This window comes from Amyelois transitella, chromosome 3 (genome assembly GCF_032362555.1).
Source record: "Amyelois transitella isolate CPQ chromosome 3, ilAmyTran1.1, whole genome shotgun sequence".
NCBI lineage: Eukaryota > Metazoa > Arthropoda > Insecta > Lepidoptera > Pyralidae > Amyelois > Amyelois transitella.
In genome coordinates, this window is record NC_083506.1 from 4,170,880 (window position 1) to 4,186,138 (window position 15,259).

General features: G+C 34.4%; 1 protein-coding gene across 1 annotated transcript in view; it reads left to right on the top strand.

Annotated features, from left to right (window-relative positions):
* The first annotated feature begins 1,695 nt into the window (after positions 1-1,695).
* LOC106138209 (homeobox protein dve-1) overlaps positions 1,696-15,259 on the top strand; it is a 78,549-nt gene continuing 64,985 nt past the window's right edge. The window contains exon 1 of the mRNA XM_013339301.2: positions 1,696-1,924. Coding sequence (XP_013194755.2) covers positions 1,835-1,924 — 90 coding nt within the window. The 5' untranslated portion in view covers positions 1,696-1,834. The remainder of the gene's footprint in view (positions 1,925-15,259) is intronic.

The following is a 15,259-nucleotide window of genomic DNA, read 5'->3' on the forward strand; positions in this document are numbered from 1 at the left end:
TTCCTGAAGGTAATAAGCGGCCACGTACAAAATTATGTGATGCTGCGACATTTTTTCTTACATCCTCAGGAAGCCGCGGTGATTTATTTAATGAATAAAAATGCTCCTTGGCGCCTCCATCTTACCATGCAATTAGCCACCTTGATGGCCTTTTAAATTGCATAATTAAGACCATATCGATATTTTAATTATAATATGAAGTCTTAGATAATAGAGCAAAAGCTAGCATATTTATTTTATGAAAAACTTAATAACATAAATTCATAAATCACGCCTCTTTCCCGAAATCTTTCCATTTGCTACGACCCCTGTATACGTCTTTTGCTTCATCCATATTCATAACTCTCTTTATGCAAGTCCGTCTGTTTCGGGTACCCTTGCCTTGACTTTTTGCCAGAACGTCTCTGATTTAATCAATATATTTACGTTCTTAGTCGACTGCTTTCATTCATTCGCTCGACATGACCAAACCATCTAAGCATCCCCCTTTCTATACCTTTCACTTTATCTTCTCTCACATCACAACATTCCCTTATCACGCTGCCCCTATCCTGACACTCAATTTTACACCGATCATACTTCTAAGCACTCTCATTTCCACCGCGTTTATTCTACTTTCTTGCTTCTTCTGCCACACCCAACTTTCACTCCCAGTTGGAACCAAAACGCCCCTAAGCTCTGCCAAGCGAGCCTTTTAGACAACTTCTAACTGCTCAAAATGAGTAGCAACACTCCATTTACCATGTTCACGGCATTCACTCTTCTTTTAATATCACTATCACCTTCCTTCTATCTGCTATAATCTTTGAATCTTACTTAGGTTCAAACCCTTTGCTTGTTGCAGTTTTTCTTCTTCGATCAAAATATAACATTCTGTTAACATACTGAATTAGTTAAGTAGTAAGTATTCATATATATTTTTTTATAATATTAAATTATCGAAAATCGAGGAATAATCTAAGAATCATTGGGAAAATATTAATATTGTACTCGTAATTGGTTTAGTATTTCAATGGCAAATTAATTTTATTTAATAATTCGATTAATATTAGCCATTTCCCTTAGTCGCCTTTTACGACATCCATGGGAAAGAGATGGAGTGGTCCTATTCTTTTTTTTTATTGGTGCCGGGAACCACACGGCAATAAATATTACAATTATAAAAACTGCTTCGTGTTTTTTTTAAGATATAATTAAAACAATATATAATTATCGCGACTGCATTTCTTCACCTGTAAGACAATATAAATATTTTCGACTTATAAAATTAAAGTAGCTAAACGTAAGTACTGTTTACGAAATACGTTGTTAAAAAAACAAAAAAAAAAATACACTTTAGTGATGATATGAATGAATGAATGATGTCATAACATCAGACAAAAGAGAAATGGAGAACAAAGGCAGATTTAGATTTTTTTGGCGTTCTTTATTCAAATGAGCGCAATGACTTACTTAAGTAGAGAAAACAAAGTAAACGGGCCGTCTTAGTTGCTTTTGATGTAGCAGTCGACGAAAGTTAGTCGAATGTTACAGCAGCGATCAGTGAATTACAAGTGTAAATAATCCGAACGCCCAACCACCACCGTGGGCCGGGCTTAGGAATAAAAAAGAAACTCGTTAAAATAGCGGCTTAAAAGGAAAAGCGCTGAAACGGGAAGGTTCCGTTGGTATCGGTTTTTCGCGTTTCGGGCGGTTCGCTGGGCGGGGCCGGGTAGTAGCGCGCCGCTGGTCGGAGCGAGCACACGTGTCGCTGCTTTATTGTTGGCCTCTGTCGCGCCGTACACATGTTGAGTGATATTTCGGCATGTCGATGTCGTCGTGAACTGTAATAAAAATGGACTTTCAAAGTGCTATGGAGACGTTCGCCGAGGCGTGGGCTGCTGCAAACTCAGTCAAGTCGGAGTCGGCGAGCGATCTGACACAGGTCAGCTGTTTAATTTATAAGCATAATTGATTTTTTATTTCCCAGAATCGACAGGTAAAAAAAGCCTATAACATTTAATGAAATATTTACATTCCGCTGTGTTTTACATCGAAAATAAATAAAAAACAAAGGTTTTTTACATTTTTCTAAAAGTCTTTTAAAGTTATTAAACGACAAACACTTACTCACTGATCATGAAGTTTGAAAAACCACTGTGCCACTAAAGATGAAATTTGTCAGGAATATAGATCGTGAGTGTCTAAGAGATTAATATTTTTGGAAATTTCCGCGGCAATGGAAACTACTGCGATTTTTTTAACGTGCGGGCGGAGTTGCGGGTTCTAATATTTTTTACATAATTGTATTTAAATAAAAATACTGTCCATTTATAAGTAAAGGAATAACTATTTTATTTTTATTTTCTTCATATTCTAAAATAATGTTATATTTAAAAAAAATCTATTTAAAATATCAGTCAATTGACTGTCGGTATTGTGTTAGTGTTTACATATTTCTTTATTCATCGAGATAATAATTAATTTGCATAGAAAATAATGGGACATCGCGTGTATTACCTACTGTATTCTAATAGACTACTTATATTACTTGTAAATTTGCACTAAATATTGAGTACTAAATACGGCCGTGAAAAAACATTGTCTCATTGTCTCTAAAACGGGTAAAATATTATGAAATGATAACTAAAATGTAGTTAAGTGACTTAATGATGTTACTTCACCACTAAATTTTGTAGATTATCTTTGAATGTTTAACTTAACAGCATTTACAAATTAGCCTTATATAAATAAATTTACATATATAAGGATAAGTGGTTCGGTAATCTAAACTAAATATTTTCTTAACAATTGGTCAATTATACTAACCTATAGATAAGAAGAATAATGAGAATAAATCTTTGTCATTATTAAGTTTTTTTCAATTAGAAAGTAATAGATAATTGTTGCAACCTCGTAGGACGTGTAAACATCTCGTTTATTTCTCGTTTTCGTAGGAATTTCAGGATTTATTTAGCTAATTAGACATAAGATCTGTATGATAATGTAATTATTAAAATTAAACTGCAAAACATGCATACATACATATAATCACGTCTATATCCCTTGCGGGGTAGACAGAGCAAACAGTCTTTAAAGACTGATAGGCCACATTCAGCTATTTGGCTTTAAGATAGAAGTGAGATTCAAATAGTGACAGGTTGCTAGCCCATCGCCTAAAAGATGAATCCCAAGTTTATAAGCCTATCCCTTAGTCGCCTTTTACGACATCCATGGGAAAAAGATGGAGTGGTCCTATTCTTTTTTCTCTTGGTGCCGGGAACCACACGGCTCTGCAAAAATTGCATTTAAAATAAATAAATGAAATGCGATGCCATAAGCCTATGTCGAGTAGTAGGTATGAAATAAAAAATCTTGAAGGATTTCATTGATGAATAGAATGGAACATGTTTAGACAAGGAAAGACGTACCTATTTGAAAAAAAAAATGGTTGTTTGTTTAATATGGTCCGGACTCGGGATCACCCCTCATTAAAAACGAATGCGTTTAAATAACTAATCCTCCTTCTCTATTGCTCCCTGAGCGTCATGATGTGCCTGATCTAGTTTCTTTACGATCTCTTTCCATCTGCAGCGATCTTTTGCTAGTTGTGATGCATCAGATACTGTCTTGAGATGATCTTTTATTTGATAGGTCCAACGTATTCCATTTATATCCATTGTATACATGTATCCATTTCCTTCTATCTTTTTGGTAATAAACAGTTCCTCCAGGTTAAAGTAATGGATGGATTTAAATGGCATGACTTGCACCGTCACCATTCTTCAAATAAAACGTTTTCTTAGTTATAGCATTAATTATGTATCGAATAATTTGTGTTACATCACGTATTCGATTCTCTCACGTTTTAAATCTGTATTATGTGGTTTTACATTACATATTTGAAGCAATTAATGTCATGTAATTGAAGAGCGATTTGAAAAAATAACTAAGTACTTATTCAAACCTAAACAAATACTATTTTTATTTTAATAACTTAGTTAGATTAAAGTAACGTTGATTAGTAAGTGAAATAGTAATTTAAAAATACCTTGTTTAGGTTTAAGTATAGATAAGAATTAAGTATTATCTGATGAATAGGAAACATATGAATAATAATAACTATAAAATAAGATATGGGAAGTATATGTACGTACATATATGGACAGTGAAACAGCTACTAGTCCAATAAAACTTTATCTCACGAAGTTAAAGGCAATAAGAACTGACAGGTAAAAAAAAAATAAAAAGCGGTCAAGTGCGTGACGGGCAACACCGATTGTAGGGTTCCGAATGACCAGTACTAATAGAAATTATCAATATAAATAACAGTAACAGGTAGACACTTAAAATTTTCAATGAATATTAACGTTTATATTATTACCTTTTAAAATTAATGATTAAGTACAATAAAGTAATTATTTAAGGGTGCCTCCCATACAACAAACGGATTTTTTAAGCAATTTGCTGGTCGATTTCAGTAAACTGGTAGAAACTGGAATATAAAAAAGAAATATTTATGAAACAAACGTGATGATACAGAACCCTTCATCAGACTTGCACTTTCACAGTTTTTCGTTTTACTCGGGTGGAGTTGCCCGTGTCTTTTAGTTAGTAAGTGAGAGATTAAATTGTGTTTAATCGTTAGGTAAGTAGTTTATTAATAAAAACATACATGAAATCACGCCTCTTGTTCACAATTTGTAAACATATTTGTTAATAAAAATAAAATATGTTATTCTTACATTTCAACGAATAATTAAAGATATCATTATATTAGATATAAGTACCTAGTCTTACAAAAAAACTTCCAATATATATTTTATTATACTTGACTCTTCTAACACCATTGCCATAAAACTCGTTTAGCGGATTTGTTATAATTTGTACTTACCTACACCATTTTACCAAATTCGTGCAAAATAACTTAATATCTTTAGATATCGCAGATTACGTCGTTTAATTGTTATAAAAGTAGTTTAACTATTACACGACAAGTAACAACTAGTTTATCTGCGGTTAGCTGTAGTCATTTATATTGGATATTCATTTTTTATGAACGTGTGGCATTTTGCATTCCTAACGATCACATATTTCGTTCGGTTAATGAGTTTTGAATTCATCATGACTTTGTTTGAAATTGTGTTGACTTATAGTTATATTCCAGATATTTATTTATACATACAATAAATGAATAATATATTTTATAAAATGGACTCTTATGTTTAAGCGAACAAATAACGCAAAAGTTAGTACGATATTTTTTAAAATTAGTAGATCCCAACTAAGTAACAGTTTAATATATGATGTTATGAAACAATTTTTAATATAATCGCCGATATTGGCAACAACAAGGACATGTTCATAACGAGACAGTGTTTTTGATGATTGACTTTTTATTTTGTAACAAAAAAACTCGTTAAACACGGAATGATTTATTTTACGAAAAAGTTAATATTTTCGGGCTGGCTCTGAACTCGGACGCAAATTGTTCCGGTTTGGGGTCTCGCCACCGAACCGAGACGAAGCGAACTCGATCACTTATCCCCTTTCGTAAATACTCGGAACTAATTTTGATCCGTGTGTTGAAAAATGAGGAAACGTGGGTACTTGTAATTGGAGCGAAAATTGTAACAAACAATATGGCAATCACGTAATTTAAATTTAACAAGTAGCTAAGAAACCAAAAGAAAATATTGTTTAATAGGAAAACGAAAACATTGTGAGCAACAGTCGTAACTCTTATCAGCTGGATCCGCGTTATCGCTGTAATCCACCGATAATGGATTAGCTGGGACCTCGAATATTTATAAATACAGCCACATCGGTGCCATTCAATTGATTGATTTATATTGACACAGATCTTTCTTGTATTCAAATTATCAAGCTTCTGATGAATAACGTTGTCTGTTGCGTGACGATTTAGTACAAAATGTTATCGTTAACTTTACTGTAAAGTGTAGTTTATGCACAAAAAGTAAAGTAAGGGTGAAAAAGTACCCACTAGAGGTTTTGTTTTACTTATTTAGTTTGTAAATGCATTTTACAACCGCCTAAATTTTTAAGAATATTTTAATGTCGTTTAAAATAAAACCTGCTATATTAATTATTTTTTCTGTTTTCAATACATTCTTAAATTAACCACAGCTTAAATGCACTCTTATCATTATACATATAAGGTCACTTAAAATAAAATTGTTCTGAACAAACAAATGTAAGTTACACTAAATCTTTTGGTATTGGACAATATCAGTAATCCTTGTAACAGATTAGCCAGGACCTCGTACAAGGACGAATATTTATAAATACCGCTATCGGCTACATCTATTCGGTTGATCGATTGCAGTTGACTCGATAATACCGCATGTTCGGGGATTTTTTTAGTCAGGATAGCAGTGTACGAGAAATGCAAGCATAAATTTATTTAAGTGTATGCAATGCATTGGACGAATTTAAGCCATGACATCTTACATAATTTTTTTTTATAAATAATTTTATAAATTAATAATAATTTAGTTAACGGACAGACAGATAGCGGAGGGTTAGTAATAGAATATAGAAATGAATGTATGAGGATACATAATTGTACTATATAAAGGTTTAATTAATTATGCATGCGTACACAGGTTTATTTTGATAAGGTACCGCTTAGAATACAATTGGGAAGACACTCAGATAATGATGATGATTATACTATACAACAACCGTACAGGTATAAAAATATGTACCTGCCAAATATTAATGTGATATGGTACCTACTTATTACCGCGACATAAAACCTTTTTTCAGAACAGTTTATACAATTGTAGTAAAAAAGGGATGAATTCACAAGACGCATTTTCTAATTGCATAGTTTATTTATGTTCCATACACAGTTTTATTATCTCCCGGTTCTCACACATTTGTTCACTTCAGTAATTAACATAAACTAACCTGTCATTGGATATCGCGGATATAAGAGCTCACAATCTTATTGATTCTTCAAATGTTTATGATGTCAGCACTTACTCATTATATCTTATAAAGTGTGTATGGGTCAAAGCTTGTACTTATATTCAGGATGTTAAACCTAAATATCGTTTGTCAAGATCTCCAAATATCTTAACTCATACGAGCGAGACTCAGTCGTAACAAACTGTATCAATCTCCCTGTAACAGATAAGTATAACATTTTTAAACGTCCAAACCGTTACTGATTCTCTATGATGACTTAGACGTTTCGAAACCGAAACAAAAAATTGTATAAGCACAATTACATCTGTAGATGGGTGCCTAAGTAGAAAGTGGGCGCGTGCCAAGCGGCAACCACAAAAACTGTGAAGTAGCTTACAGTATACTAATAATCCGTGCAATAAGACACGTACGTCATATCAAGTGAATACGCGCGTTCAATTTGCTTCTGAAATCGATACAATACTCTGACACACTGGAACTTAATTACTAGCGCCAATGGAGTTCTCTTGTCGACATAGTTGCCAAGCTCAGATTATTTTCCTTTTGTATCCAGTGAAAATGATGTCGCCGCAATTTTTTATCTATGAAGTTCAACACACAGCTCGACATTTAAAGATATCAAGCGTGTGAGACGTCTGCCTGTTACAGCAGGATTTGAATAGACGTGTTTTTGTTCACGTGATAAAACGATCTGAATGCATGGTGGACTATTTGGCTCGGCTAGCGAGCACGCGCTGCGCTCGCGCCGCTGTAATGGGCTCCATCTCGCGGATAAAGCGGCGACACCGTTACCTTTCTCAAATCACGTACACTATTGTAATATCCAATCGCCCAGAAATGAGATTGCGGCTAACAAGTTATTTACATTGACGTTTTAATATGGACACCGTCTGAAAAAACTATTTAAAAACGTATCTAATTATACATTGTGGTGTCTGTAATAGCCAACGAACGCGCCGGCGACTCTCTTTGTGACGCAGCCTAAGCTAGAGAGATTAATTTTGGCGCAACAATGAACCAGTTTATAGTCAATAATACACGTCTTAATAAGTATCAGTTGCGATATTGTCAATTTTAGGTTTCGAAAGCAGGCGTTCTTTCGGTGCTAGCTCCCGGCGGTGGCGATAGGATCTTTATTACTGGGAGTTTTTTTTTGGAGAAAAAACGATTATTACAAGGGATCGGCAGGACGGATAAGTAGTGGAGATTGACGGAGTGTCGCGAGGTCTGTGACCGGCAGCCTGCAGGGCGGGCAAGGGCAGGGGGGCGGGTCGCGGAGCGGCGAAAAGCCGCGAGGCTGCATTGCGCGGGAGCAGCCAAAAACTAACCATAAATTACTGGGCTACTTGCTGGACCGCCCAAGACACGCGCGCTACTTTTTTCTTACCTTCCAGTCCTGTTACAACGCAAATTTCTCACGAACATCACATCTCACGAGCATATCTTTGAGATTGCTTCGAATAATGAGCTTTGAGATTTGCGAACAACGTCGATTGAAAAGTTGCTTCTGATATTAATCCATTGTGCGGAAAACATTGTACCATTAAAAGTAACATTCCCAAGATGATGTAAGTGTGTTTGCATCACTTACAAATTAATCGGCTATACAAACATGTGGAGATCTTTCATTATTAAGAGGGCTCGTTTGAACGTCTCTACCGTGCACCTACCGTCTTTTTTACATAATGACTACGGATTTAAGGAGCGAAGTAAAGTCGCATACGCGATGTGGAATTTCGGTAGCCCGCGGCGATACAGGGCCGGAATCAGAAATCTTTGAAAGGCTTTACTTCGTTATCGAAATGTCGGCATCGATATAATTGAATGCGGTGCGCAATCTTTTTGTTGAAGGTGATGAGCTTCACTAATGCCAATACTGACAGGTTGACGACGGATTAAATGTGAAAATCAAATGCTCATATTTTAACAAATTAATATCAAATCAGTTTGTTCGTTACCTATGACATGGCGTATTACCTAAGTAGGTTTGTTTTTACTCTCTGTAAAGTTTGTTATAATAAGGGTTTTATCTTTTGTGAAATATCTGATTCTCGTGGTTTAAGCTTTAAACATTTATATTAATTTAAATTTAAAAAAATTTAAACTTAATACCGTCTTACTTAATAGATTGTATTACTTAATAATCGATTGTCAGATGTTGATTCAGTAGTCAATAATATATTACAATTAAAGTGATTACTTTGTTGTTACCCATTACAAGAATGCAAAAATATTTTCAATTCACTCAAGTCTAGTCCAATGAATTGTGTTTTCTTAATACTTATATTGAATAATTTGTTATATAATACTTATACATTGAACAATTTGTTTGTTTTGAACATGGAGGTAAGTGATCTTTTACAATTACCTAATTGAAATTGTGATTTTCTTTATGGGGTTTTGGTTAAAAAAATGGTAATGAGGCCAAACTTAATTAGTGCCTCGGTCGTAAGAAATGATTGCTAAAACCACGTAATATTATCGATACCAAATATTCATGCATTTGGAATCTGTCTCTTTATAATGTATTTTATATAGTAGAGAAAACAGACAGTTGTCGTATTTCATTGAAACACCGTGCGTAGGCGCATTCGTAGATCATTATTACGGGCTATAACACTACCGCAGCCTAAATATAAATATCCAAGTATTGTAATGTAATGCACTGGACTGGTTCAACGATGCCACACTTTGACAAGAAATAATCGGTCGTAATCGTCTGGTTAAAAGTGAGGAAAATAAAATAGCAATGCGCCTTAAATTTAATATTCATACTTGAGCATACATCAGACAAAGACTGCCTTTCTCTGAGGTAAGGCGTCGCGCACTCTAGCGATTACCTGTTTTTTGCACCCCTCATTATGCAGATTCCGGCGAAAAAGGAATAAATTTAATAACAAGCGTTCGTGCGCATGCGTTATCGAACGCACTTGCTTCTGATAATCTTCACTGTAATTACGTATAGAACGACGCCCGCGCACGAAACTCAATTGAGTCTTTGTGCGTATTTATTTCTATGATAATTATCATGTCGTCGTGAAATATAAATGTATTTTTGTTACTAATTGTAATTGTAAGTATTAATAGTGTATGATTTCCTGTCCAACTAGCACATTTCACCATTATTATGCAAAAAATTACACCCTAACATTTCAACGAAAAATGGCAAAAATAATAAATTAATATAAATATATAGTTATGTGTTGGTCAGTATTTCAGGCAAAACTTAATTATCCAAACGCACACATTATTATACCATGCGCAGGCTGAATGTTTACAAAAAACTTAATTTCAATTTTGCAATAGCTATTAGCATTGGAACGTGTCTATTTAAATATATATTTGTTACTTAATCCAAGGAAAGGTTTATTGATAGAACTGCTGTAATTGAAATGATACGGTCGTTACAGTACAATAGATACGGGGCAGGTTAGGCACCTTATTGCCCAAGTTAATCAAATAGCTTATTAAAATCAAATGACCATAGGTATTAATCTAAATTGCGTAATATTTGCATAACAACACTTTTACTATTGCATATAAAATTATATTATGTTTTTTGGGACCGATAGTAATTGAAAACTAATAAAACCTAGCCTTTCGATAATTATGTCGGGTTTTATATTACTCTTGACGGGGCAATCGAGGAACTCTTGATTAATAAGTCCTGATTTCAAAAATTCTTTCACCATTAGAAATTTACATTATCCGACAGCGCTTTAGAGGCATATATTTGTTACGAAATAAATTAAGAAATATCCATCCAGCTGTGTAGGATAAACATAATGGTTTTATCACATAAGAGAGATTATAGGTACTTATTTCGTTAAATCTAGGAAATGCATATCTCAAGACTGCGGTAACCTTAATAAGGATAATCTCACACCTGAGAAGTGCAATTAATAATGGAAGGGGTGCCCAACAGATCCGTGCAAATTCCACTAAGATTACAGAAGCGGCGTCGAGGGGGTTAAAGTGAAGGGTAAATTGTTACATTGATTTAAACTTATCATAAAGTTCATGTAACTTTAAGTGAAAACAATTTTATATTTTTTTCGAATATATTTTCTTCGCATTTTTTTATTTATTATCAGTTATTAATTATCGGAATAACAAAGAGTCAAATATTAATTTGATTGACGTTACACGAAAAGTGTATATTTAATTAATTGTGTAACGCACAACGGTTTTCACGTGTCAATTTTTATGCTTATTTAACAAAAAGTTAAGTATGAGTAGAATATACATATATAAAATATTGAACTAGCAAAAATAAAAATAAAATGTTTTGAAGAAATCACAAAATGAATTGGTATATTCGACACGGTTAACAAAAATCAGATTCACATATATTTTTTCGCAGCAAAACGTTGGCATTTTTCTCGATAATTAGCTGGCCATTGCATTGTGGAGGCAGCACGTCCAGGGCTGGTTCAGGAGGATCAAGAAAACAGCCAAAAACTGGCCCGGCGTCTTAGCCTTGAATGGCTTAGCCTCTGGACACGGGCAAATAGCTGACGTGGCCTGCAGGCTACCGCGCCCTGCATACACAATGTGCGGCCCAGCACAGGGGTGCGTTGGAGTTGGTCAAATTATTTTCTTTGGATCACTTTATGTACTATATTAGGTTATGATTTTTAAGTAGATAATTGATTCATCTTTTTGCTATTTATCATTAAGCAAGTTTAGAAGACCAATGGATAAATAGCAAAAAGTAAATATATATATATATTAATCAAAGACATAATACCTACTGGCGTTTCTTTTATTTATGATAGATAGTACATATTGTACAGTTTTTGCCGTCTATTCCTTATTTTAATTAAGTACATACGCGGTTATCGATTCCGTTTGCTTGTTTATTAGACGAATGACATTGCGCATTCTCTATCTATCCCTTTCTAACACATACTAGTGTTTCGTGCATATTGACCGAGACACCATACACCTAATGATTAATAAATCTCAATTTTTTTCGTATGTCTTCCGCAAAATGAATGGCTCGCTTCTAGTTTTTCGTTGAAGAAATAGATATTCGCAATTAAAGGAATTGATTTGGGCCGTAAACGTCCACGATGTCCGATGCGATTTCCAACATAAAAGTGTACAACGCCGCTAAGGAAGTTTTCACTTCAGAACCTTTATAAGGAAAACATTGCATACTTTCTATCTCGAAAAAAAAATGAACGTTCAACAAAAGTAAAATAAACAATCGACTCCACAGCCGCCTATAGCCGAGTCAGTAATGGAGTATTTCGTATTTGCTTCATTTTTTATTTTTTGCTGGTTCGATTACGCGAACGCGATCTCCTCATCATTCTCCGGCGAAATTCGGGAGCGTCTGAGCCACCAGCCAGATATTAATTATTGATTGACGATAAAGTAGGTATGCGTAAATATGAACATGCGCAATTATGAGTGCTCAGTACATTGCTCAAGCGTTTTTTTGTTAATCGATCAGCAATCGATCGCCCGTAAAAAGTGCAACGTGAACAGTTTTGAAATAGTTATGATATTATCGAGTTGTGATGGTATGTGCTGATTTTATGACAATTGGCAATATTAACGGTGCGTTTTGGTACGAGTGTAGATCAATAGGTATATTGTAAATACATGTATATCAATAGGTATATTGAAAATCAAATAAGGAATGTAAGTTATTCGTAAGCAACTTACACACAAATCATACAATGTAATTGCCATACCTATATGTTATCCTATTTAAGGTACCTACATTAGCTTTTATTTTTAATATTATTCTGATCTTAATGCAGCCCTAACCTATAGATCCTATACGCCATAATGATAATAATCGACGCGACAGAGGGACAATAGCTCGGTTAATGGGCATATAGTCAGCTGTCGGTGCGCCGGCGCAGCCTGAAGAACTACCAACTACCAACACCCCTTGTTTTAATCCACGCTAAGCAAAATTTATAATCACCGAAGCTAAGAACTTTGGCACAATTTTTGTGGTGACATTCGGAGGCCTTATTGTATGTTCTCTAATAGATTTCTTCATAACTGTTTACTGATTCATATTTCCATGGTAGGTCCAATATTTACAAGTTTTAATGAGATTGACAGTGTGGTACTAAATCTAACTAATTAAGATATTCTAAAAACAATAATTCATGACTATACCTCTGTGACTTGTTAAAGTGCATGTAAAACGAATTATTGAAAATGAACTAAAAATTATAAAAAGTCAATTCATTTGTCCTTATCTATTGTTACACTCGACTGGTCAATGCTCGCCACAGGTGTTACTGCGGTTCAGCCAATGAAGGTTTGTTGATTTCAAAACGCCTCGCAATGGCGTAACATCAATTATGGAAATTCCATATTTAAACTTCCCAATACTCTCGTTAGTTCCCAATTATCGGGTTCCATTCTCATTATAACAGAGATTCTAAGTTTTCGTGGTTTTTAGCGGCGCAGAGTGCGTGTATTGTGTTTAAAACAAAAGGTTCCGTAGCACCACTCGAGTTTAATTTTCGAGTGCGAGTTAGTATTTTTGAATTGGTTATAATCGTGGGATAAACAATGGGGAGAGTGCATTGGTGTGTGGAGACACGCCCAGCGTATGCGTCCGTTTCTACTTACTAGTGACGGTTGAGTTATTTTTTAATTGTATTCGAGTGGTCGAAGTATTGTCGAAAGAGTATTTTCCATTGAGTTTAGCGGACCCCCAAAATCATGATTAGTGGGATTCTAATTTAACGGATAAGAGATGAATAGCTGTTCTGGAAATCTTAATTTCTTTGTTAAGACGATATAACTTCATTTCGAACACGTGTTTCGAATATAAAACGAGTCTCTATCAGTGCGCCTATAATTTTCTATGTACAATAGACTTTTTGATATTGCTTTTCATAGAGGATTTTCTGGTTCATTAATATATAATATATTAATATATAAGTTATACAATAATATATAATGTGGTAATGATAAAAAGTATCATACAACAATGTTACCCAAATGTTTTCTAATAGCTATCATTACCTGCATAAAGATAATAAGTTATACCCATCGATATGAGAAGTAGTTTTCTATTAACGAACCATTACCTTTTATAGTCGAAATGCAACATACATGCATACAAATATCCACAGCTGTACTTTACAACCATCAGTTTAGCGTTAGAAAAAAATAGTTTTGCATAGAATATGTAAATTTTATGTGAACTTGTTTGAAGGGCGGGGGTGAACGATGCGAGACGCGTGGGCAATCATTCTGACGGCTCCCGTCCAGGAACTATACTTACGCACACAGTAACAATAGCACTCACACACCTGTTTAGCCTACAACAAAGTGCACTTAATACTAGTAATCCTCCTAAACACATGCTACGCAAATAAGTATCGCATTTACTGTGTTCAAAAGCGTATTTTGTACTTACTAGACGTTGTCGCTGTAAGCGTATGAAATATTTACTCCAACAATTGCATGATAATTATACTTTTATCCGCATAGATAATTCCGGTTAATGAATTTAACGTTTGTGATAACATCGCGAGCGAACGCACACACGCACTGCCACGCATTCTCACGCACACGAATAAAGATAAAATATTTTTTTCGAATGAGAAATAATTGTTTTGTAGAGGAAGTTGCGGATTCGAACGCATCGTAATCGTAACGTTTTTTTTTAAATGCACGCAATGTCATTTATTTCAGCCGGTGTTTTAGTGAGTGCAATTTGTTTGTGCTTACTTTGGGGTTCTCGATGTTTATCTTGTTCACCCTTGAAATTATATGAAACTATATAAATACTTATGTTAAATAAACTGCCAACATGTTAACAATATGTAGATATAATAATTAAGTACTTACAGTTTGTAGAAGACTCAAAATAGCTAAGTGTTTAAAAAAAAAAAACATGTAAACCACCACCAATGTAAATGTAAATTAATTTTGAATAAGTGCATGTAATTTTTTTAAAGAAAGCAGGGAACAAAAATTTACGTTACGATTTCTGCGCACGACACAAAGATAACTTGGAAATCACAAAATCTTGTCCACGAAAAAAGGTAATTGCCATAGAAATCGAGTGCGCACACGCATCGGAATTAAGCAATTAATGCGCCACCCCATATCTACCGACAATCTAGCTCTCATCGAATGAACAATCGGCAACTAGCAAACAGTAGCAGTACGATTATAATAATTTGCGGGTAGTTGGGAAACTCGTCACACTCCTGCGTACATCGATTCATCAGCGGATGCGTTGCGATTTCTATCGATTAACGGTCACTAAGTTTTTCGCGAGAAAAAAGCACAATTATTATAATGATCGTCCTAGTATGGGATCCAGCAGTTGTAT